General features: G+C 40.1%; 1 protein-coding gene across 1 annotated transcript; it reads left to right on the plus strand.

The window, feature by feature from the left end:
* The first annotated feature begins 85 nt into the window (after window positions 1–85).
* Window positions 86–25,794, plus strand: eva1aa (eva-1 homolog A, regulator of programmed cell death a). The gene is made up of 8 exons (XM_079474272.1): window positions 86–291; window positions 7,742–7,959; window positions 8,365–8,488; window positions 8,861–9,013; window positions 11,752–11,895; window positions 22,742–22,882; window positions 23,239–23,400; window positions 23,507–25,794. Exons 1-8 carry the CDS (start codon window positions 132–134, stop codon window positions 23,881–23,883), a joined length of 1,479 nt encoding a protein of 492 aa, XP_079330398.1. The 5' UTR covers window positions 86–131; the 3' UTR covers window positions 23,884–25,794.
* The last annotated feature ends 283 nt before the right edge of the window (window positions 25,795–26,077 follow it).

Genomic DNA, 26,077 nt, shown 5'->3' on the forward strand with positions numbered 1-26,077 from the left:
TCTCTCTCTCTCTCTCTCTCTCTCTCTCTCTCTCTCTCTCTCTCTCTCTCAATGTTTCTTTAGCAGGTATTCTCTGGTTTGGCTCAGTCTGAGTTTCTCCAGACTGCAGTCATGGAATCAGACATTCATTTATGGCCTGCAGCGACTCTTTCAGTCTGATCTCCAGGACTCATCGGACTGTTGATCGGATGACAGATTTAATGATGTTTTCCCCTGATGTTTCATATTCACTGCTGTTATTGGGATTATCGTGTCTGACTGTGTTCACCAAGAGTTCTCAGGAGTTCTCAGGTACTGGACCAGCACCTTTATTTATGCACGCATACTGTATTATATGATACACACGCATATTTTCCCCTTTTAAATGTTCTGAAGTTCCTGCGCGCGCATTGCTCAAATGACCAGATTATAGGATCTACGGGATTTCTTTTAGCGCGTAATTGAGTTCACGTGAAACATTGTAACAGATCGTTTCGCGGGAACTTCCGTAGCCGACGCGATCAAAGAGAAGTGAATGCGCGGCGCGCGCTCACTGGATACTGTCCTGATAATGATTTATATCAGCAGATCAAATACACGAGAGCTTGACAGCACTGCTTTTATGGACATATATTGTTTGTATTTCGTGTGGATAAGAAAGGGTTGTGATGGTAGTTTGATAAAGACGCGGTTACAAATCCAAAATGAGTCTTGTCATGTTGTGTTTGAATCAGAACTAGTTGTGATTCTGATCCGTGTGTGTGGGGCATGTGTGTCTTCTAACTGAAAAGAAAAGAAATACTTTTGTTCTTTGGACCACCACCAGCAGGCTTTTATTGCATAGCCATGATTTATAGATTCATATATTTAAAGCAGATGGATGTAATCCATGTATAGAGCTTTTTACAATACATCACATTTCAAAAGAGTTTTAGAAAAGTCATGAAGCCTGCAGAGAACAGGTGTGGAAAATAATTCATAATTCACAACTTCATAATGGATCTAAAACACCCTTTGTTTTCGTGTAGCCCTGTGTAGTTTCTTTGATCCCTCATGGGGTGTCCTGATCACAGACTCTGTCCTAACAAAAGAAAACGAAAATATGAATTAAAAGCGGAAACACACCAAAGAGTTTCATAAAAACACGTCAGAACCGAACCAGTGGCGTCCCGAACTAAGAGAACTTCAGAGCCTTTAGAATGTCTGTTTGATTGACAGATGCTTGAAGAGACTGACAGCAGTTGTCGATGGATACGAAGCATCTGTTGCTAAGCAACAGGCCTGTACATCTGTTCTACAGGAACCTCCTGCCTTTGTGTGTGTGTGCTGTGTTTTATCTCGGTTAATTGGCTTCACACACACACACACACATTTAGATTCATTGTATGTGTGTTCACTACAGTGTAAGTGGTCATAAAGCTGTGGGCGGGGCTTATTGAGGTGCTGAATGGGATGTGCGCCTGTTAAAGGGTCAAGGGGTCAACTGGGGTCAAACCATTTGATGGATCCCAATCCACCATTTAAACTAGAGGAATGTCTGTCTTTCATTCATGCATTTGGGTCCTAAAGTCACCATGAAATTACATTTGTAATGTGTTTAGGTACGTTTAGATAAGTCATTTTTCTACTTAATGTTACTTTACCGAAGAAGAAAATAATGTGCACACTTTGCTATACTTTTTGTGATATTTGTATCATAGCATGCACTGACCAGGAACTGGAGTTTATGTAGCCTTGTTTTTATATCCCGGCGGGGACCTAAATCTGAATGCATACCAACACATGGGGACTCGTGTCCAAAATTGTGTCCGAAATGGAGGTCCCCATGGGCAAAAAAGCTTATAAATCATGCAGAATGATGCAAAAAGTTTTCTATGACCTTTAGGTTTTGGGGATACAATATACACTCTGTACAGTATAAAAAACATTACGCCGATGAACTGTCCCCATGCAGATAGTAAACCAGACGTGTGTGTGCGTGCGTGCGTGTGTGTGTGTGTGTGAGAGAGAGAGAGAGCGTTCTAAGGACTTCTTTCCGGAGGTGGAACTTGAAACCCCTGCTATGTGTTTGTAGAAAAGACCCCCACCACACACACACAGACATACACACACTTCAAGAATCCTTATCCCCCTTCAGACCTCTCTCACACACACACACACACAGAAAACGTACACAATTTTCCTACATTTTATTCTTTGTTCAGTTGTGGTGTTAATTTAAACCTTTCATTTTGTTGCAGTGTGGTTTACTATTTACCCCCCATCAATTTTAATGCAGTTACATTAAAGGAGGAAAGTGGAACCAGAATCATAGAGACCTGGGGTCCCTTAGTAAGCACACGCTCACAACACTCTTCCAGCGGCTTAGCAAAACACCTTAGCAACCACATACCAACACCCTGGTTGTCACGTGTGAACTAGATCAGATAGACACTTCTGCTGAAAAGACCAGCTTTTACTTTCCTGGTTCAGTCTAGTTTATGGTTAATGTTGGTTAACCAGTAGGGCTTCAAGATATTGAAGAAAATGGTGATACCTTGCCAAATAATGCGACATACAATACTCTAATCAAAGATAATATATATTAACAAGATGCGCCACTTCCATTACAATGAATAGAGGGGAATGCAACGCTCCAATCGTCCACATCAGTTTTAATCATAGATTACAAAAACAGCTCCTTAATTGTGATTCGCCAGGGTTTAAAAAAATACCAAGGAGATGGGACTGGAACGTAAACAGACTTTGCTATAAGGCTTAACGTTCTTTTAAATCTATCCAAATTATACGAATATATATAAAAACGAGTAAAGCTGGTGAGAAAACTCATTTTCGCATACAAACATCCCACGCTGGGGATGCATCCAAAACACAATTTTCATTTAGCTTTAATATCTCCTAGTAATTTGTCTCGTTGACTGGTTTCCACAAGACGACCCACCCCTGTATGTTTACACACACACAGACAGCATCAGGTGAGGTGTCTAAACAGATCCTGTGGTTGACGTGTTGTGTCTGCGGCAGAACGTTGAACATCACATGTGCAGACACACCGGAGCATCTGATCATGTGATAGATCTCAATCATCTCTGATAGAAATAAACTGGTCTGTCCATACATGTTCAACATGCTGATTTATCACACATGAGAACATTCACATGGAAGTCAGAGTGGTGCGGCTCTATAGCTTCTTTTGTTTTCGTTTGTGTTCTGCAGGAAAATTTCATTGTTGCTTTAGAGCACATTTTGTGATTTCATGTTGAGATCCGTTGGCTTTAGTGTATTGTCCAATCGGTGCACAGTTTAGGAAATTGATAAGATCTTTTCTGAAACTCTAGAAGAGACAAACGTCTCTTCTAGAGACTTGATGGTCTTTTTTATGTGGTGACTTGAGTTTACTCTGTATGGCTGTGTAGATGAAACAATTGAGATGAGATGTTTGTTTGTTTACTCTCATAAAGAAGGGTGAAGAACCTGTGTGCAACACACACACACACACACACACACTGCTCAAGTGAATGTGCCGGATGAGAGGGTCAGAAAATCAAGAAAACAAAAGACAGATGATGGAGAGATAAACACAAAGAGGAGAGAGAGTGCAGTACCACCACAGTTGTTTATTGTATAGAAGTACTGTACAAAACAACCTTGTAACAAAAACTGTTTGTAAACAATGAACGGCATTGTCAAATCATCCCTGACAGACCTGCAGACAGTTCTATCTTGTGCGCCTTTGTGTAGGAAGCAGACAGGACTCAGACATGGGTGTGAGAGGTGTTGGCGTGACGGAAAGAACAACATGCGCTGAATAGTTTGATGAATCCGCTGACACCTTTAGAGATGCGTTGGGCTTAAACACAACAATGAACGAGATTCTGAGCATCAGAAAAGAACTAATTTCATGTGGATGTATACGCCTCACAAACGCCGCCGTATGACTTCAGATGAACGCACTTAGTGTGTTCGTTTGTGTATCATGAGAAATAAAATCAATATAGAATTTGGTCGTTTTAAGGGGAACTGAGAGATCCAGAGATCCAGCTGCATGTGAATAAAGCCATTCAGCTCATCTGTGTTTAAGCTGCTGATCTCTATTGTAGTGATGTGACTCTCTCTCTTTCTCTCTCTCTCTCCGTTTCCTGATCTTTGAGGTTAAGTGTCAATGTTGAACCCAAGGTCACATCCTGAGGTTAATTCGGGGTTTTAGAATAAATGGAGAGCTTTGAGCTTTTTTGAGATGTGTGTGTGGTTTTCTCTGGATGATGAAGTTTTACTACCGCCTGCATTCGGGTTTGGAGGGAAGTCCTCTCTGTGTCTGCTCATATCTGCTGTATAATTTCGCAGAAATGTCGCGAGTGAAGCAGGTGGATTCAGTGAATCCTGCGGAGGTCTTTCTGAAGATTAAAGACCGTGGTTTGGCTAGAATGACTTCTTAAGGATGTGTTAATTCCTCCTGTGAAGGGGATCGAGTTTTAGCGAGTAGCGTCTAGCGAATGTTTGCTCACAGTGTTTGATTGACGGACGTGAATGAAGCAGGAGAAACAGAAGCCACCATTCGCTTCTTTCATTCATTATTTGGATTCATTGATAGAAGTCGGGATATTTGCTAAAAATGTGTCTCAGCAATGTTGTTTTGTGTAACATACCGCACGTAGAACACAACGTTTCTTAAATGTTTTGTGTCTTTTTTGTTCATTGGTTGGTTTCTCAAGCTTGAGAAAGTATGCAGGACACACACACACAGCTCACCTTTCACATATAACATAGAACGTGTGTGTGTGTGTGCATGTGCTTCTGCACACATGTGGAATTTACCCCTCATCCCTCTCCACCAATCACAGAGTAGCATTATTCAAACACCAGCCCAAATAATCTCTCTCTCTCTCTCTCTCTCTCTCTCTCTCTCTCTCTCTCTCTCTCTCTCTCTCTCTCTCTCTCTCTCTTGGCATCGAAACAACTCCCGTTCTTCTGTAATTTATCCTCAGGTCACATGACAAAGCCTTCATGGCCGTTGGCGATCACATGATCAGCAGTAGAGGCTCTAGGCTCTTGTTGGACTTTATGCAGCGCCACGAAGTACCGAGAGAGCTTTTCAAAATTTAATAAGCTCTCGAAACGGTACTTTGATATCATCTGCCTTTTTTAATAAACAAAATGCATTTAATCTACACCCACTACCCCACAAATGATATAAATCTGCATACGTCCTGGGTGTCACGTGACCTCGCCGTTTGATCAGGATGATGCAAGCATGATGCTTTAGAGGACTTACCTTGGATGCTTTAAATACATGAGATACCTTTTAGAATATGAAAGCTGGTTATATTAAGGTAAAAGTTTAGTAACCGTTTTCTTTCAACTTTAGTTTGATTACAAATAGCTTTCAAATTAAACTGGAGTCAATTTGTGGTTGGTTAAAATGGTTTGTAGTTCAAACCAAATGAAACCAAACAACCTCAGTTAAGGGAAACTTCTACACATTATGAGACTTTATTGTTATTTGTATCAATATTAACGAAAATGTATCCTATTTAGTGAATAAACAAAATGTTTTGTGTTGTTGTGAGGTTCACTGTGTGGCTTCTGTTTCATTATAAAAAAATCTTTTTTTGAATTTGAATTGAGTTCATCCCAACTCAAATCTGAAATATGCACAAGAGTCTGACGCCCTACAGGTGTTTTATACAACATGTTTTCCGTCTTATTTCTGTTGTTTCCTTCATTTAATGATCAATATATGTGTATATTCATTCATTTAAACTTAAGTGGATCAGTAAATCTACTGTATGCAGAGCAGAAAGTGTGCCTCACTCTCAAGTGCATTCTGCCGCCATCTTGTTTTCAGGAGCTCCAACATTGGAGCTCCATTGACGGTGTTTTTTTATAGTCGTTGTGCACGCGCTTAACCCAGGGTAAGCCTACCTAGAGTAAATTAAACTAACTCCGCTGTTCTGAAACCAAAAACTCATTTCTAAGTAAACCAACTCCAAGCTCAAGGTTTAACCTAGAGTTGGTTGAACCTCCTTATTGAAATGGGCCCCAGGTGAACCTCCACCTTAGCTTTGAGTTTAAACTTTAAAGCATTTCATATCCTCACGGGCACCGTGTATAGAGGCCCTTCTCTGATTGGAGACCTGATGCAGGTGTTGTCTGACATCCCAGCCGTTATTGGTGAAAGAAGCTGACGATCAGCCGATGGAATGTTGGCTTCTCTCTGAGAACAATAGCACGAGGAGTTGTGTTCAGAAACCCGAAAGCGATATATGAATCCTGTGTGGATTGAACAGTATTTCTTTTCATCAGCAGCGGAATGGACCATTATCTTATTACATTCCTCTCTAGAATACTCCATTCTGATTGGTCGGTGGTGGCATTTTGTTATCGGATATGTTTTTACGGTCATCCGTATATTGTCAAATTAAAGGATGCGTGCATGCATTTCATTTCCGACATAGTTGAGCAAGTTTCAAATTCAATGTCATCTTCATTTATTTATTTAACAGTCATTGAAGAATGTAAGTTGATATCAAAAGAAACATCTTCAGGTGATACACGACGCATCTACATCATACGTTTATTTTGTGATAATTCTCAGCTCGGATTGAAAGGGTTATTCCGACACACAAACTCAGAATGTTTTGTGAATTTCAGTTTTGGAAACTCCTGTCCTTGAGAAATTCATGACATAATCACTCACAGCATCTCTGATGAATGACGTGTTTAGGAAAGTTAAACATGAGTTTCCTCTTTGCCCCGCCCCTCTTGTCTGAGGTCAGCATGGGGATGTGTGTTGCTACGGTGACAGATGAATGGAAGTGTTTGCTTTGCTCTCATTAGACTAATAGATGATGGAGGCCTTCGGTGTGTGTGTGTTTCTAAAGTATTCATGTGCTTTTAAAGCACTCTTGAATTTTCTAACTGATTCAATGAAAGTTGTGTCTGCTGTTTTTAACACACAAGCCAAACTAGATTTGGACTTTTTTGATTAATTGTGGTGGGTGTTTTCACATGATGAAGGGACCACAGTGACGGGTCTTCTGGAGGGATGCTATTTGTCCAAGTCACAAGAGCCGACCATTACTGTAACTTAATGGTAAGTCTCTATATGGCTTGAGGTTTGTGTGTGTTTGTGTGAAAGCTTAGGTGGTCCAGTGGGTACAGGTCTGAACTGGTTGTGTATATCGAGGTAATGTTTGGAGCTTTGTGTGCTTCTGTGTTTACATTATTCTCTGGCTGAACAGAAATGACATCACTCTGCACCGCTGTGTGTGTGTGTGTGTGTGTGTGTATTAAAACACCTCTTTCTTTTCTTGCAACTTATTTACAGAAAATGTAAGCACTTTTTACTAAAGGCTAAGCTGTCAAGTTTGATTTGGATACTATATTCAATTATTTCATATATTATTCAAATGTCGAATATTTGTATGATGGAAGTGTGTTTTTGTTCTTTCTTACATTTCCGAGACCTTAATCTCTGTATGTGCATTTATTATTCTAAATGATTTTTTTACTGGGTTTGCTTGAATTAATAAATCCGTGTTCAATGAAAACAACATTAATCCTTTTCACTGCTCGGTTTAACCTTTGAAAATAAATATTTTGAACACTTTTATATCAGAACAGGATGTTTTTTCCACTCGTTCTACGGTAAGTTAACGGGGACAAATGTGTTATTGACATAGAAAGTGATTGTGTCCACTGTTTATTGGCCCAACAATGGTTGCTGTAATAACAGTCTCACTGTGTTATCTCTCTGTGGAAGGTTATCTGTCCCGTGTGCTGAGGAATTATACTGAACAGGCGTGTGACGGAGACTTCCTGACCGTTCACTGCCCGCCCAGAACATCCGTCACGGTTCAATCCGCGTTCTACGGCAGACTAGACTCGGCCCACTCACCGCAGTGCCCGTCCACTTATAGCAGCGCTGGGACACATTTAGTGAATGACATCACTTCCTGTCATGTGTCAACATCTCTGCAGGTATGTATAATAACTCCATGTTGATTCCTTATTATAGTCTGTAAAGACGATTAGGTGTTAATAGGATCTGCAGATTTCTTTGCGATAAAGGAAAGAGTCAGTGAATTTCGTCAGCTTGAATGAGCCGTCAGACCTTCATTAACCTCGTGACATTTGTTTCATCAGAAAATATTTGAGTGTCAGCGTGATGAGAGCGTGTGTATTTGATGTACAGAGGCTGACAGCGCACACACGTGTGATTTACGACCGAACACTTTCTAACCACACACTACAAACACACACACGCACAGGTTGGAGTACAATTACACAGAGAGTGTTTTCGTGCCCACGGGGAAGACATCTACTGACGGAAAGCCGAATAAAAGACCTCTGTTTCTCTCTCTCTCTCGTCCTGTCTCTCTGCAGAAGATGCTGGATGAATGTGAGGACAGAAGAAGCTGTCAGGTTCTTGTCAACAGTCGTCTGTTCGGAGCGGATCCGTGTCCAGCCGTCAGCAAATACCTCAGCGTGCAGTACAAGTGCCGCCCGAGTAAGTTCTGGTGTTCAGCGTACACGTCTGTCTCGTGCGTCTGTGCCTTTCGTCGGCTTTATTGTGGTTTGTAAGTTGAGCAGAGAGAAACCGGTCCATTTCAGACCACAGAAGTCTGTAAAATAAAGGCCAATCCTTATGCAAAGGGATATTTCAGCCCAAAATAAAATTTGTATTTGTATTTTTTCACCGTGGTGTTCTTACCGCGGTATTATTTTCTTTCTTTGGCATACTATCTAGATAAACTTTGGCTTGATCGTCTACTACCTGTGTGTGTGTGGAGTTTCCCAAAAGATCAAATCACGTCTTCCAGAAATAGCTTGTTTGTTATAAACGCTGTTTCAAACTACTGTGCTTGTGTGTTCTCTCTAGATGAGTATAAGAGCAAAGTTGTGTGTGAAGGTGAGCGTCTGAGGTTGGGCTGTAAGACCGGGATGCAAATCGCGGTTTACTCCGCCATGTTCGGCCGCACGCAGCGCGGCACACTAGAATGTCCTCCTCACCACACGAGGGCGCCATCTGTAGGTAAGAATGCCTGAAAGACAAATGTATGTTACTTTAAACTATAAATGTTCATCAAATAAAACATTTGGTTTAATGAGTAACACTAAGCTGTCTATTTTGATCTGTTGGTGTCTCACACATTTAATACACACGCCTTGCTGCACCTGCGCAGGTGCAAACTGACATCACATCAGGTGCTCGGTTTCATCTGTACATTTCTCCTGTTTGTACATGTTTGTATGTGTGCGTGTGGAATATGATGCCCTCAGTTTGTATTATTGTTACTGTCACAACATCAAAGGGGTGAACGTGTGTGTGTGTGCGTTTAAGGAAGGTGTTCTGTTAAAAACAACACAGGAACGTGTTTGAATTCAAGGAAATTTCTCGGATGTGTGGGAGGAAATTCGTCCGGAGAGACAGAGTCCTTTTGTCTTGAGATGACGACCATCTAATCTCATCTCCTCTTACGCTCCTGGAGGCTCTGTGTGTGTGTGTGTGTGTGTGTGTGCACGCGCGCGCGATGGATCCACACACTAGATACTGTTGTCACGTCAGTACACACACTCCCACGCCGTGAAACTCATTGATGTGTGTCTTGTGTTTGTATTGTGTGAGGGATGTGGCTCCAGGTGAATTGTGTTATTTGTTGTGCGTTTTGTGGAGTTGTTGGGTGTGTCCACTGGGAGAGCAACTGTACCAGATTGAGGGGTCGAGACCTGCATTCGATCCATTCACGTGACGTCTTCTTTTATTTTGGTATAAAGGCATATTTACACTGTGAATCTCTACAACGTTTGCTTATCGATGAAGCATGCAGTGTGTTTCACTTGTGCACAGGAGGACCAAAAGTCACGGGCCGATTCAAAGAATCCTTCTTATTTTAATCGTATTTCAATATTTGTGTGATTTATGTAGTGTATTTATAATGTGTATATTTTAGTGTCCAACAACTGTACATACAAGGTGTAAAGACACTTTCATTTTCTAATAATAGGCCGTTATTATTATCTTATTCTCAAATGATTCATTCTGCGATTTATCTATCTAATCCCCTCCTTTCTGTCAGCCTCCTCTGATCTGATTGGTCAGATTTGTTGAAGATAGTATCTGTTTCTGTCTGTCTGTATATCTATATGTCTGCCTGTCTGTCTCTATATGTCTATATCTGTCTGTCTGTCTATCAATATTTCTCTCTATATATCGATATCTGTCTGTCTGTCTTTTTACCTATCTATCTGTCTTTCAGTCTATACGTCTTATGTCTGTCTCGCTGTCTATCTGTCTCGCTATTTATCTGTATAAATGTATTTCGTAATGTGGAAGTCATGTTGTTTTATTTTGATTCTTTTTCATGTACGGTCTTAGGGAAGGTCAAAGCAGAATTATATCTGCTATCTTGCTGAAATGTGAATAGTGAAGGCTAGTTCGCAATTTTGATCCTATCCCGGTTAACACTGTTATTTTAATATTTCAAAAATTATTTGTAATCCCCCCCAAAAAAAGATTACAACAAATATATGTGATCTCTGTAGACGTGTGTAGAATTCCCAAATCCCGTATTTACCCCTTTTAGAGCTGTGAACCCAGTTTAGAGCATCTCTTTTGGCAGGTCTTAAGGTCACCGTCTCTCTCACGTGGATCCAGTTTCTGGTTGTGCGGCAAGCAGCGGAACCGTTAGATTATCCGAGATGCAGATGTGTTATGATCAGTGTGTAACAGGTGATGTGTCCCAGCAGACCTCTAAATAGTTTCCTCGTTTTAACCTTCGACAGAACTGGTTGTTAGGGCTCTTTAAAGCACTTCATGAATCAGATCTGTATCAGCGAGAATATCTTTGTTTACCAACACGGCCCTTTGACCTTTGGCATTTGTTAAAGCCATCAGTCCTGAGGTAAAGAGACACGTCTCCGGTCGTCAGATCTCACCCCTCCTCTTCTCCATTTCTCTCATGAATGAGTGATAGTATGTCAGGTCTTTGTCTCGTGTTAATGGATTAGTAAATGGACCATCACACACACGTTAAGACTGTGAGTTTGGTACTTCGGTACTTTGTTGCCATGTGGTTTTGTTGTTGTTCATATGGCTTGCAAAGTAACCGTGTCACGTGATTTGAGGCGTCATTGTGTGTTCGTGTGTGTATAAGATTGATGTAATGTGAATATTTTGTGATGTGCAGTTTTGGCATGTGACTGCAGTTTCTTCCGCCCCCACACAATCCATGAAATCAAGTGTTAAAGACATAATGACACGAAGACAACAGGCCCAGACATGAGCGGTGCAGAAACAACACAAACTCTCTCCATCGCTGTCTCTCATGCACACATTCTGTATCTCTCTATCTCTCTTACACACACACACACACACACTCACATACAAACACTAACACACACAGCTGCTTGATGTTCATCAATGTGTTGTAATTTTATTTTGTGAGACATATTCAGACAAAATATGCAGTGACTGTAAAACAACACTAACAGCGACTTTGAAGGTATTTCTCAGTTTTTGTACTAGATAATACATGATGCATACATGGGAAGTAAAGATTGGGACAGAATTGTGGCGTAAAGTGTACTAAATCTGACATAACTTTGTTTTACTGCAAACAGTGACATTTTAAATAAGTCACAATCTATTTGCAGTCATAAATACAGTCATAAATCGCTATTCTGTATTGTAAGTACACGTTGGTTGTTTTCACATTGGATGAATCTCTCGTCTGACCTTCTTCCGGACTGATCTTTCTCATGTCATTTCAGACTGCTCTTCAGACGTCGCTCTGCAGATGATGACATCACGTTGCCAGGGGAAACGCACCTGTGTGGTCCGCGCCTCTACGCAAGAGTTTGGAGACCCTTGTTACCGTGGCACCCGCAAATACCTGAGCGTGATCCACACCTGTGGTGAGTTCACTTACTGTAATACTGTATGTCTTTATGAACCGCAATATCTGAACACACTGATAAAAGTGCCGCTTCAAACCATCCGATACAATTCTCAAAATGATTTAGTATGACTTTATGTAATGCAAAGTTTAAGTTGTCCAGTGCTGGAATATGTTACTTGTATTTTACATCATTAATGTAAAGAACTTTTACTGTATGTTGTACATGCAAAAAAGAGTCACAAAGCTGTTTCTGACCAACAGATGGCAGTAATGACTTACTGTAAACGTAATGTTTGTTTTAATTGTCCACAATGTTTAGAATGTTTTATAACCGATGAAATATTCGACAGCTTGGCATAACTAGAAAGATGCGTAGGCTATTTGCAAAGAAACATTGATTTTGTCCGGTGAAGCCACTGGAAGAGATCACGCCGCCATCTTGGTTTGCCAAACTGACAGAGAGCGCCATTGACTTACAGTCTAAATGAGGATCTAAATTAACCAGTTTTTCAGCCTACCAGGGGTGCGATATTTTTTAAGTTCACATGTGTGTAAATTAATTGTTTTTTCTCATGTTTTTTCCTATGTTTATTTTGGGCAGAATCGCTACGTATAGAAATCAATGTATCTAGGTGAGAGTGTATTGCACACCCGTTGTAATGCACATGTGTAAGTGTTTAGAAATAAAGCTTCATGACTTAAAGAACATATACAGCCTGTATTTATGTGTATTTATATTTCAGGATAAGTATATGTTGATGTGTCTGTTTAGTCTGCTGATCTGATATTTACGCTACTGTAAGGAAATTTACATCCCCCGACTTTAAATAATGAACCATTTACATGCTTCGGACATTTGGGTTGTAAGAATGAACTGTGAGACTTACGATATAAAAACCAGGACTGGTAAGTGACGGTTTTATCATTAACGTGTGATAACTCCCTATTCATTTAATAGAACGTTTGGGCATACCAACATGGCGGCGCGGTAGCTTCATTGTAATGACGTCATGAGCAATCCAGTCATTTATAGATCAGTGTTTGACGTTAAACACCTGTAATACAGTTTTAGTTTTGTGTCTGTAATTTATCAGGATTTTAAGCATTTATTATCCAGTCTAGTCAAGTTTTTATCAGTCCAACACACCGAACAGACATCACTGTGATAACATCAGAGAGTTTCCTGATGATGACACATACAGTCACAAGAATCTAGTTGGTCTGTGTGATTGCAACGGTTGTGTGTGTGGTGTTTCTATGCATCACATCTTTTGAATGTAGTTTGTTTTGCTTTCTCTAGAGTTGAATGTAAGTCGGAACAGACGAAAGCTTTCCTTTTGATAGACACGACATTCCTGTGTTGACAAATCGGATAAATTCTCGTTTTTCGGATGTCCTGAAAGTGTAATGTTTATTGAAATAAGTTTGTATGCTAGGCCTTCATTTAGATAAACTCTGTGTTAAGAGAGCGTTCTAATAGTTTGAGGTTTATGTTCTTGTTTTCATGCCTTGTTTTTCCGTTCATAAGCGAAAATAAATGTGAACGTAACCGTGACTAATGTTCTCAAAACCACTGACTGCATTCATCTGTGCAGACACGGACAGAAGCGAGTGAGATCATGTGACCAGACGAGAGCGAGAAAATAGGTGTTTTGGTTTATTGAGAATTCCATTGCCCTTAAAAGGCAGCGATTGTGCGTCCGTATGACCCAGACAGACCGACAGATGTGTGATGTAGTTTCTGTGTGATTGTTTGGAGACACACAAAGGGCACAAATGTTTTATCCGGATCTTAAGTGTGACATGCATGTTCACACACGTGACGTGTAGCTGAGTCTGTGAGGGTGTGGCTGGGGTCAGAGGTTAACTGCATACCTGCAGGTCGGCCAATAGGAAGACAAATGCTTTGGTCCCTGTGTCAGAAACCACACATGAGGATTGTTTGTGCTGTCATTAACACGCTCTCTCTCTCTTTCTCTTGTGGTGATGGATTGAGGCTTTTGGCTTCCTGAAGTTTCTCTCGGGTTTGGCATTTTGAGAATGTCATTTATACGCCTCACACAGTTAAACGCACGTGATTTTTCGTAAAAATGTTTCACTTGCTCACACTTTTGTATTTGTGAACTTGACCTTAATGTCCCGGTCAGAAAGCTTCTCAGCTAACAGGTCCCATTCTCAGAACCTCAGCTAACATTCTCTTAAGGTTCTCTTAAAGGGGTCATATGGCATGAATTCGTGTTTTGTCTTTGGTGTGTTATAAGTTGCCCGTGAATGTATTAGACACGTAAGATTGTAAAAATTTAAGTGTCGGATCAAAGGATACGTTCTATCTAAAAGCGAATGCTCACCCAGACCTGCCTGAAACGCCTCGTGAAACCACGCCCCCACAAATCTACATCAGTTCGTGATATGATTTGACTAAGACCACCCAAATGTAAACGCAAGCAAGGTGGGCGTACCTGTCAGTACAATTGAAGAGGAACCGTCACATGCTTGCAGTACTCGATCAATCACTACGCACTATTAACTGACCAATCATAGCACACCTTGCAACATCCGCGTGTTTCGGAGAGGCGGGGCAATGAGGAGATACAAACATGCGTGGTATGTGGAAAATACAGCGTTATGAACCTTTAATCATGTTTACATCTTAAACAAACTATAATATTTGTTTTAACCGTGTCATATGACCTCTTTAAAAAAATAATTCTTGAAGTCATATTTAATAATATCATACAGAATTTCTGTTTTTAAGATTGAAGATCTGAGAGGAAGGAGAGACAATGAACAAACAGAAAAACGTTAAATTAAACATAAATACTTCAGGCATGGTCAAAATATGTACGAATAAATCGTACATGTGTCATTTAGTGTGACAACAAACAAACGTTAAATATTACACTGTTTTAAATATTTTATATATCATATAAAATAGCGTAAGAGAGATTTTTGTTCATTGTTAGTTTTCATCTCAAAATTTTTGCAAACACGTCATAAGACAAATTTAAATATAAGTCTGTCGACTACCCACATGAAGTTTTTTTATGTTAGCAAAATGAGAGTTTCACTAGATAGATTATTAAGTTTATCTTATATCGGTGTGTTGATTTAACTTCTGGATCAAAGTTCTCTTAGATTTAAATCAAGTAAGTCGAATGTAAACGCACAGAGCAAGAGAGAGAGAGAGAGAGAGATTTAAAGTCACAGTCTCCACTGAATGAATGTCTTATGTCACTTCCTGTTTCTTTTTCCTCTCACACACACACACACACACTGGCTTAGATCCACACACCCCCTCCCGCCCGTCTCGCCATGTCTCTGGCGGGCTGAACATGAGATGTGTGTGTTTACGCTCAGCGTTCAGTGAGGTGGTCACTGCTGCTCTCTGGAAAACGTGAATTAAGAGACGCTTGAGAAAAGCCGAGGTCACATGGCATGTTGAAGAGATTTACGTCTTTTCCTACGCTGGAGGAGCGTTGTGAAGTTTACCTTCTTAAAGAGACAGTCGGGCTGTCTTTATCAGGAGTTGAGGGACACACGTGTGCACAGGTACCTGAAGAGAGGAAGTGTGTGTGTGTGTAAGTGTGTTTCTGCTTTCATTGTGTGTGTGTAAGAAACCAGCAAACCAGTTCAAGCTTTGTCATATTCGCTTTTGGTTTCTGGCAACTCTTTCCTCTTACAATCCGTAGTTTTGTTTTCTTTCTCCTCACTTGTTCCCTTGGTTTAAACCCCCCCGGGTCATGTTGAAAGTGTTTCTCTCGAATGACGGCTGGAACAGATGGGGTTAGTTGTAGCAGATGTTTTATTTTGGTGTCGCTCTCTCTTTACTCCCAGCTTAAAAACAGCGAGCACTGATCTGATGGGCTATGTTTATGAATCGCTTTGCCCTGGATGTACTATTTATGAATAAAATAGAAGATAGGCCAGACTATGAGAAGTCTAAAAGCACGAGGCAATCTTTATGTCTGTTATTGTCAACTGTTGGTTGACATTTCACTGATGTTGACATGACGAAATGAACAGCGATGAGCTCTCAAATGAGTGTTTAATTGTATATCATTGTGTGATGTTTGTCTGTATGAGTTTGACTGTAATAGTTGTTTTTAGTCTATCGCTGTCTCTCACACGCATAGAGCTTTATATGGGCACCAAAATCCATTTGTGTCCACAGCTCGTGTTTATTTGTGGGTAGGGGCTTGTACAAAACACTGAGAGAGAGAGAGAGAGAGAGAGAGAGAGAGAGGGGAATAGTTGGAGCACACAGTGGTTTTATTGGTCAGACGTGTGCCTATTAACTCTAATTTGTCAGGAGAGAGTTTTGACACACGCACACGCATGTGTTGCTCACACACACATACACACGCATGCTCACACACACATACACACACACTTCTGTAACTATTTTAGCTTTATTTTAACACAGGGTCTTATGACTGATGTTTACTGTAAACAGATGCTTTGAATGGTTTAACTCCTGAACTGAGATTTCCTTCACGGCTATTAATTGCATTTTAACAACCCTGTGTGTGTTATTAGCAAAAAGGCTTTTTCAGTGTTTAATTTGCATTCAATTTTACTTTACAAGACCTCTGAGTTTACAACACTGGCTCTCAGACACCAATAAGAGTTTGTTCAACACATTTAGCACATTTGCTTCCAATGTAAAAGTCTGCAGATTAGATTTGGATCCAGCCATAATGATGTCACTTCAAACCTGCCCTGTGACCCAAATCACATACTATCTGTCCTAAATAATGTTTTGAAATCATCGTTTGTTTAAAAAGCAATGTGGAGATTTTATCCGCAAGGCAAACAACGGCTCAATCCCCCCCCCCCTTCCGAAGCAATACGGTGGCACTATGGTGGCTTCTTTGCCGAAGGAGATAATGTATTTACGAAACGTGCTACGTAGTTTGTCCGTTTAGGGCTACCGTAGAAGCAACATGGTGTACGTAAATAGAAATAGCTCATTCTAAGGTAATAAAAACCTCAAACTTCATTATGTAAGCTCTTTACACACCTCTGAAGATGATAGTTATGTATATTATATTGCATTTCTGTCAGTAGACACTTCATAAAACCACACACTGGGCCTTTAAATGCCACTGTTATTTCAGATGAAAATTTTAAGTTTCACTTGCAAGATCCATGTCCATTCTAAGATGTGATCATACCCATAAAGCACTGCGAAAGGGAGGAGTTTAGTGATGCCGCACCGAATGAATAAAATAAATGGTAAATAAACGTAAGAATATTAAGTGAAGGAAAAATGCATTTTGTGCTTGGATGTGTGTGGTCGTTATTAGTCACATTGTGCATCTAGATGACAACGTTCACTTCCATCGTGTGTATTTTTCTTCGCACCGAAATGTTTATTCTTAATTATAACAAAAACACTACACACTTTTAGCGCATAGTGTAAAAAGGCAAATAGGAACACAGAATTTTGTTTATGTACATTTTTTATGTGTTTAAATGATTTGGTCCTTAAAGGCAGAATAGATCGTTTGGAAAATGCTAACGTTTCATTTTCCAAATCACTCGCGAATCACCATCCAAAGCCACGCCTCCTCCCAAACACGCTGTTGGGTCGGTTCCAGTGAAGTCATGTCACATTCACCGGTTTGACAACATCACAGTACAAAGTGAATTACATTACTACATTAAGAAACATCTCCAGCTCTCTGTCCGCCATTGTCCCGCTGCCTGCACATCTCACATGAGCGCGCTGATGACGAATGATGTCTGCGTGAAACAGGGTGCGCAGTGGGATGCAAAATAAGCTGACTGACAATGTACACAACGTATCATTGCTCTCGGACCGAGGGCAGTGATTGGTCCAACATTTTATGACCCTACGCCTTTCACAGACGATATATAATTATAAAAATACCAATGTTTTGCTTTACTTATCGATTGCTATCAGGATGTTAAGCGACTTCCCAGCATGACAACAAACTCTTTCTGGACAAGATTGCCTACTCTGCCTTTAAGTCAATATGGTCAGGCAATCAGATTGTGAGCTTGGCCTTTGAACTGCAACAAAGACTTAATGAAAGAGCTGAAAATGAAGCAACACTTTACATCTCATTCTCATCAGATTTATTTTACAGAACTTTTTGTTTACAGGCGGGTAAAGCCTGTCTGTATTGTGATCACGGGCCTGTCCGCAGTGTCAGCACAAAACAGACTCAGTGTTGTGTGTGTGTGTCATTATCTGTACCAGGCTTTGTGTTCAGTTTCAATTCCGCAACGTGACTGTATGTTTGTTCAGGTGGATCTTCAGAGAGAAAGGACTGTCCCTCCCTCTCTCTCTCTCTCTCTCTTGATTTCAATTTTCCTCTGTTTCTGCCTGTCTGTGGACTTCATGAAGTGTGTGTCTGTATTTAATTTATCTTTACTCTATAAAGGGTAAAACCTTGTAGAAATGATCCATATAAAAAGTAAGTAATGCAAAAAAAAAGTAATTTATCCTTGTGTCCTTAATAACCTGTTTGCGACTCTTTCTTCTGTAAAACATCTGTGGTTTCGTGTCCATACCATCAAAGTCTTTTTAATTATCGGCATTCTTCATATATCTCATTTAGTGTTCCGAAGGAAATAAATGGTGGGTGAATATTTATTTTTGTGTGAACTGTCCCTTTCAAGACACCAAAATGAAAGTGTTGATTCATTTCAAACCTGGATGACTTTTACCTTTAACCCTTTTTGATTTCTTTCACACTTTTCTGTCTTAAATGTTTTTCAGTTCCTTGTATGATGTAGTACGTCTCTTTCTTTCAATATTAGCTGAACGTGTATGTACCTGTGTGTACGTGTGTGTGTGTGGTGGTGGGGGGTAATTCTAGCACTCAAACAGGGTCTTCCACCACAGCATGAGAGGGATCCGGCAGGAATTTCGGGAATTCCCAGAATGTATTCCTGCCGGACACGGATCCTGGTGAAACTGACTGTAGGTCAGTACAGTGAAATCTGACTCTGAATGCGTCAGGTTAGTGTCAGGCTCATAAACCTTCTCCGTGGTTTTATCCTTTTCAGAAAGGCATTTATTGGATGCTCCATGCGCAGAAACTAAAGCAAGAAAAAAAGATCTGAGCACACACACGTTGTAATTGAGTTAGCCATCAACAAACATTGAAACATCCCTCAATGAGGTTGAGTTTTCATGTTAGGATCTAATATTTGCTTTCTAACTTAAATGTTTGGCTCGCTGTTTCTATGCACACTCCTGCATAATTCTGTTATTTGTGTTATTCTAGTTTAATGTTATTTATGTTACGATTAAAATCATTAAATGCACGGCTAGCTGTGGATTATCACCCGCTTATACAAGTTAAAAACAAGTTTAAACTGTTATTGATGTTTTCATTTTAAAAGTTGATCAAACTGACTTGGCCCAAAGTCCGTTTACAGAACTCACGCCACTCGGCGGCCATGTTTGCAATGCCTTTGGGTCAACAGTAAGTCAACGGTGATGGGCTATTGTAATGGTGGAAGGCATATATTTCTAAAATCACAATTAAACAGCATATTTCCCGTCCATTATTAAACCTGATACCATAACTTTGGTTCGCTAAGCTTAAATTGCATTAAAAATCAAATTTTTCGAGGTCGCTTTAGCTACTATGCATGCGCACAGGCTGGCAAGCGCCTCACATAAACCCCACCCCAGAAAATCTCTATCAAGTGTTGATTGGGTCGTTAAACTGGAAGGCGGGGCTTTCTTCACATATCGAGCGTTGCATTCCTCTCCATTCACTGTAATGGCAGTGGCGCATCATGTTGATATATGTTATCTTTGCTGGAACCACCCGTGCGTTAAACGGTTTTAAAGCACACCTTCCAGCCAATCAGAATCGAGTGTTTATACAGACCATGGTGTAAATGTATTCATCTAACAGACACTATCCGTTTTAATGTATAAGATTCTCGATTTGTTGTAAAAAGGTTCAAAGACTTCAAAAGCAGCCAAAATGACGATGAAAGTATCATAACATCATGACATATCTTCTACATATGTATCGCATGTAAATCTTCTGACATCAGATGGTATGACTAGATGTGATGAAAACACGTTTGCAGTTTTGTTTGTATATGACACCTCGGAATGACAGACTTGCACCGTAAGGAGACGGTCAAGAATGTGTCTGTCATGCAGGGAGTTTAAAAACAAACATCGCAGAATTAAAGACACGCTGACCGAGACTAAACTCTATTAAAGAATAACATACTAAACTCAAGCCAATACACCTGCTCTAATAAACGAGTGGGAATACAAAACACACACACCAGCGTTTGTATTGCTATTCTATCCTCTAACTCTTCTCCAACACCTAATAATCACACAAACATGTGCAAAACACCAGATTTAGAGAAAAACACCAAATTATGAGCCTTTTTATTTAGTGCTCACTGTGGTACTGAGGACACCTCACAAATATAGCTAAACCAGCACACATACACTCTACAGAAGTGTACAGAGAGTGTGTTATATGAGGTTTGGATGGTATTCTGTGCACTTATGTTTTATTTTAGAATCAAACACACACAGACCAATATACACGAGATTGCTTGAGTTATTAATAGTTGTCTTTATTTTAACATCAAGGGCCGCAGCTGTCTCACAACAGTCATGAGTGAAGTGTGTGTGTGTTTCCTGAATACATCAATGTTTGGCACAGTAACACAACCGCACTGTGCCTGGGACACCACACACACACACACACACACACACACACACACACGCACACACACAGAATACACACACACACACTGATGACAGAATCTTTTCCATGTTATTTATTTAAGTGCTTTCTATTTCTGTCTTGTATTTGTCTTTGTTTTGTGTTATTTGTGTTTAACCGTTTTTCCTTTCTGGATTGTTTATTTAGCACTGCAAACAATGACTTTCTCACTTCGTCTTTTTTTCTTGTTTTCCAGTCAAATTATCTACAAATTCTTGAATGAGCAAACTCACCTAAGAAAATAAGTCAATTTTTTTGCAATAAATATGATATTTCAGTAAATTTGTGCTTAAAACAAGAAAACAAAATCTGCCAATGGGGTAAGAAAAATAATCTTGAATTAAGGGTTACCTTTTTCTTAGTCGCTCAATTCAAGAACATTTTTTCTTACCCCCGTTGGCAGATTTGTTTGCTTGTTTAAGCACAGATTTACTGAAATCTATAATTTATGACTAAAAACAAGACTTATTTTCTTAGGTCCATTTGCTCATCAAGCAAATGCTTCTTGATTCAAGAATGTTAAGACGTTTTTACTGGAAAACAAAGACTAAGTAAGAAAGTCATTTTTGGCAGTGAAGCTCTGATTTGTAGACTACATTGGCACGTCTGAGTCGTATTTGAGATCTCATTTTAAACTCTAGAGGAGGTTTTTTTCAGGAATGAAAAGGTCAAATCTGTTGTCTCAGCTGAGCAACTTTAAATCTTTTTGCTGACTGTCCAAGACAAACTATTTAGAAAGAAATCTCATTTGTGTCTTTGTATTGTCTTGCTCTCTTGTTTTTCATTCTTTGAGAAGTAATAACTGTTAGTAACACACTCTCACACACACACACACACACACACACACGCGCATGTCTTGAATACACACACATACATATCTATATGCCCACATGTGCCTCCAATTACCCTCAATCAGTAAGCTGTAATTGCTCCAAGTGTATTACACACACACACTCACACAGTGCTGGTCTGTGAATTTACTCTGCAGACCTGACTGAAAGAATACAAATCTGCGGTGTGTGTCTGTCCTCAGGCTGTTTCCAGAATCTCTAGAGTTTAACAAAAATCTGTTTCACTGAATGTGTTGCCATGTTTATTCAGAGTGTGTTTGAGAGAAATGCTCTGTCACTGGGAATGTGTGGAGGAGACCAAACATCCCCACAAGGGTGGTACAAGACTGATCCACCTTCACTGTGGAAATAGATCAAAAATATACATTTAATAAATGATGCTTGCTTGAACAGTCAAAAAAGCTTTTCAGTTTTCTGTGAGGGATTTGGGAATACAATATACAGCGTGTACATGTAATATATCATGTCTACAAACAATGTATGTAACACACATGTTTCTATTTTGTGATCGAGCAGCATTGCTTGCGCAACTATTTTAAATTATATTAGTAGTATTTCTATTAAATTGTATTAATTATTGGGCAATTCCGTGAAAATGTCTTTTTAAAGTTTTTACCTTTAAAATTTTGGTGGTTCAAATACCCATTTCAGGTCTCTCTTCAAGTTTTTAAAGCATCTGTTTTACTTTCAGTGCATGACATAGTCCGGTATGTTTCATTTTCAAGATTGTCACATCCATAACGCTACATATTCTTTTGTGAATGGGCACATGAAAATAAAAATAAAGTAACTATTTTATGTTAAATGAAGAGTCATCCCTTTTCTTGCTTGTGCATTTCAATTTACAGAAAGTTTGTCGTCCCCCAGAAACTGTGTTGTTCTTTGTCACGTTCATAACACATGTTTATTTCCCTTTTTCAAAACGTCACATCCATAATGCTAGAAAAGCCCTACTCACATTCATTTATATATTTTATTTACAGAATAAAATCCTCAAAGGCACCAAAATATCTTTCTTTTCTCTCGGCTTGTACTCTGCCGAGTGTCGTTTGTGAATACATTTCGCTTTATTTTCACGGTTTATACCGCATTAAGACAGACTTGTATGTGTGTTTTGGATGGACTCGATCATTTCTGTGGCCACATCACAGGCACAAGGAATCTTGGCCCTCGTGCATTACTGCCTTTGTGTGTGCAGTGGTGATTTATGAAGTGTTTTTTGGGGGAAATTATTAAATAAAGCGATTCTTTCTCTCACTCTCTTTAGTCCCAAAGAAACTCCTGCAGGAATCAATTTCCAGGCATCCGTCGTTCCCCTCCCCCCCATCTATGCCCCATGACCCCAATGTGGTGGGAGACAGTGCCCCTCCTGACGGGACCCCGCCTCTGACCTCTGACACAGCACCAGGTATGAACTCAACGCAACCTCGAAACTCAAATCCTGAATCTGTTCCTATAAATAGTTTAATTTATCCATGGCTCAGTGGTAAGAGCATGGCCCTTGCAAGGCCAATGTCATGGGTTTGATCCCAGGCAACTGCACATAGACAGAAACAAATGTATAGTACAATGCAATGTTAGTCGCTTTGGATAAAAGCATCTGACGAATGCATAAATGTAAATGGGTCATATGTGACCCCTTGATTTTATCGGGCGAATAATGGAAAAGACTTGACATCCTCTGGTCTTACTCATAAGTGTTTTGTTAAGGTCCCATGATTGTTGTTTAATTCAGTTCAGATCAAATGAATAATTTCGCCACAGGGAAGTCAACACGAGGCCGGACCTCCAAGCCATATTCAGAAGAGACGGATCTGTCTGCTAAAGGAAATAAAGAAAGCGAACCGAACCCGACCATCTCCACGATGACCCGACCGGTTATGAATCTCATCAGCAGCGTGCTGTCAGCTTACACCTACATCACAGGTGACTTAAAAAAATGAATATTGTCTAAATGCAAAGCATTCCTCGTGAGTTGCATTGTGACGCCGGTGCTTTGTTGTGACACATGATGTCATTTTATCTTCGGCAGAACACCCGGAGCGTTGTGCGCTGTATTTCATGTGTGGCGTCTGTGCTGGTTTATTTGTGACGCTCTTCGCGCTGGTGGTCCAGATCTCCTGCCGTACGGACTGTAAACCACGTCACACGGCCGGCAAGAAACGCCCGAGACCCTCGAACTCTGACACCGACACTCTGGACTCTGATTCCGACTGGGACACGTGCTCGGACCTCTCGGCCCGCCGCCACCGGCGCTTCGAGCGCACGCTCAATACGAATGTCTTCGCGTCAGCCGAGGAGCTGGAACGAGCGCAGCGACTGGAGGAGAGAGAGCGAATCATACGAGAAATATGGATGAACGGACAGCCGGATGTCCCCGGGACTCGCAGCCTGAATCGCTACTATTGAAACGCTGCCTGTGATTGGGAGATGTAGTTTTCAGACAGCTTGAAGCAGCTGATGTGTGGCATTAAACTGAGGTGGAAATAAGCTCTTCTTTACAGCGTGCTGGGGTGAAAGGTCAAGTGCACCTGACCCTTGGAGTGATGCTGAAGCTGGGGCTCATGGGAGATCCATTTGAAGGCTCTAGGAGTCTATAGGCAGCTCTGAAAGGCGTGATAAGCTCTAAGCACTGTGATTGGTTCTTCACTTCGCCTGTCAAGCAGTGAAGAACGGCTTCGAGAGACGCTGAACATTTACATTTTTAATAGTTAATGAATTACGTGCCTTACACAAACTATACAGTGGCCCCCAAAAAGTATACGGATGCTTGGAATCATTAAGTGTCCAAATATATATTAGGCCACCGTGTATGTATAATGTATAGATATTGAGCAGGGTTGAGCAATTCAGAATGGGAGATTTATTACCGTTTAACTTCCTGACTTGATATGAAAATTAAATTGTTTTGCGGAAGAGGTCATTGTTAAACTCGCGTTTTAAAATATTATAATTTCTCAAATGTGTTCTCTTTCCGTGGTTAAAAAAAGAAATAAAAATAGAAATGTAATATAAATTCAATAAAATCTCAGTTCTGAATTACCGACAACCCTGATATTGTCATGATCGGTCAGTTGATGTGTTTACCGGGGCCGTATTCACGAAAATGTACTTAAAACAAAATATTAATAAGAATTTTTTCGTCGGGACGTTTTGTGAATCAGGCCCCAGGACTCTTATTTTGGCAGTTAATTGTACGCTTGATGTATTTTTGATTTCATTGTTGATTTTTGTTTATTGTTTATCATTTGTTAATCTGTAACCATGGAAACAAATGATAACAGAAAAAGAGTGCGAACACAGAAACAAAAATGAAACCAAATATTAGTGTCAAAATAAGAGTTTTGGTGAACGCACAAACGTGACAGATATATACACCTTTGTCATTTTGAGAGAGATATATGTGTATATATATATATATATACACCCAAAAGTGTTGTAAAATCATCTCATTCTTTGTAAAATATATTTTCATATTTAAACATTTTGTTGTTGATGTTTCTATTTTTGGAATAAGATATTTTATACTGTTATACTGATAGCTCAGGGACGCAGTCCAAGTGTTTTTTCTGTTAAAGCTTCTGTTCCTAAAATAGGATGAAAGCCCTTCAAGTGTTCCTGCATACCCGCAGCTGTAACCTCAAAGAGGTGATTTATAAGCCATAATGCACAGCAGTGTCGTGCCTTAAAATCAGAAGATGAAATCTGCCAACGCAAGCAGTGGTGAATGAAGTTTATAGATTGATCAGTCTATGCACATGAAGGGCTTTCCGTTTGTTACGACATTTTTGTTACACGAGGCATCAGAACCCAATGAATATTCATTTAAATGACCCCAAGCATGCTTGTACACATACTGGTGTTCTTCAGAAGAGCTCTTTAGGTCAAGTACAGCCTAAGATTTCTAAGACTTTTGTATCGTGTCAAACTTACATTTGCATTACCCAAACGTCCCAAATTGATCCAAAGCGACTTACATGCATCAACACTATACGTCATTGAGAATATGCAATGGGTATTGGAACATTTGCTTTTTAAGAGTGCATTATTTTCATATGTTATATGTTTTTGATTCCTTGCCCAGAAAAGCACATGAAGTGACCCAAATGTTTGTTTGTATGTTTTTGAGGATTGTTTTGCAGCGACTGTTAAATATCACAAAACGTGATATTAAAATGTTTATGTTTACTGCTGCTTCAGTAATATTTCAGCAAGATAAACTTCAGAGAAACATTGGGAGGTTTATATAGTGAAGCGTCAACCATTGTCTTAATCTGAGATCAAATGATGTTGTTGTTGCGTTGAATAAAGTGCGTCGAGAAGAGTGAACGTGTAGCGCCATCTGGTGGTGAATGAGCATTTTTTCGGCACGTGGCGGTTGAAGTATCGCGAGAACGAATGATGTGATTTCGCTCTCGCTACGTCATACCCCCAAACGGTCGATGCGGGCAGTCGAACACGCGCATGCGCTGAATACCGGCGTGTTTACGTCACCATGGAGACCGTCGGTGTTTTGTGGTCTCCATGGAGACCGTTATTAAGTCTCCTCGGGGAGTCACTTCAGTCTCATGAGAGAAACTTTATTAGCCAACTTGAGTGTTTT

Source organism: Barbatula barbatula (genome assembly GCF_947034865.1).
Source record: "Barbatula barbatula genome assembly, chromosome: 15".
Lineage (NCBI taxonomy): Eukaryota > Metazoa > Chordata > Actinopteri > Cypriniformes > Nemacheilidae > Barbatula > Barbatula barbatula.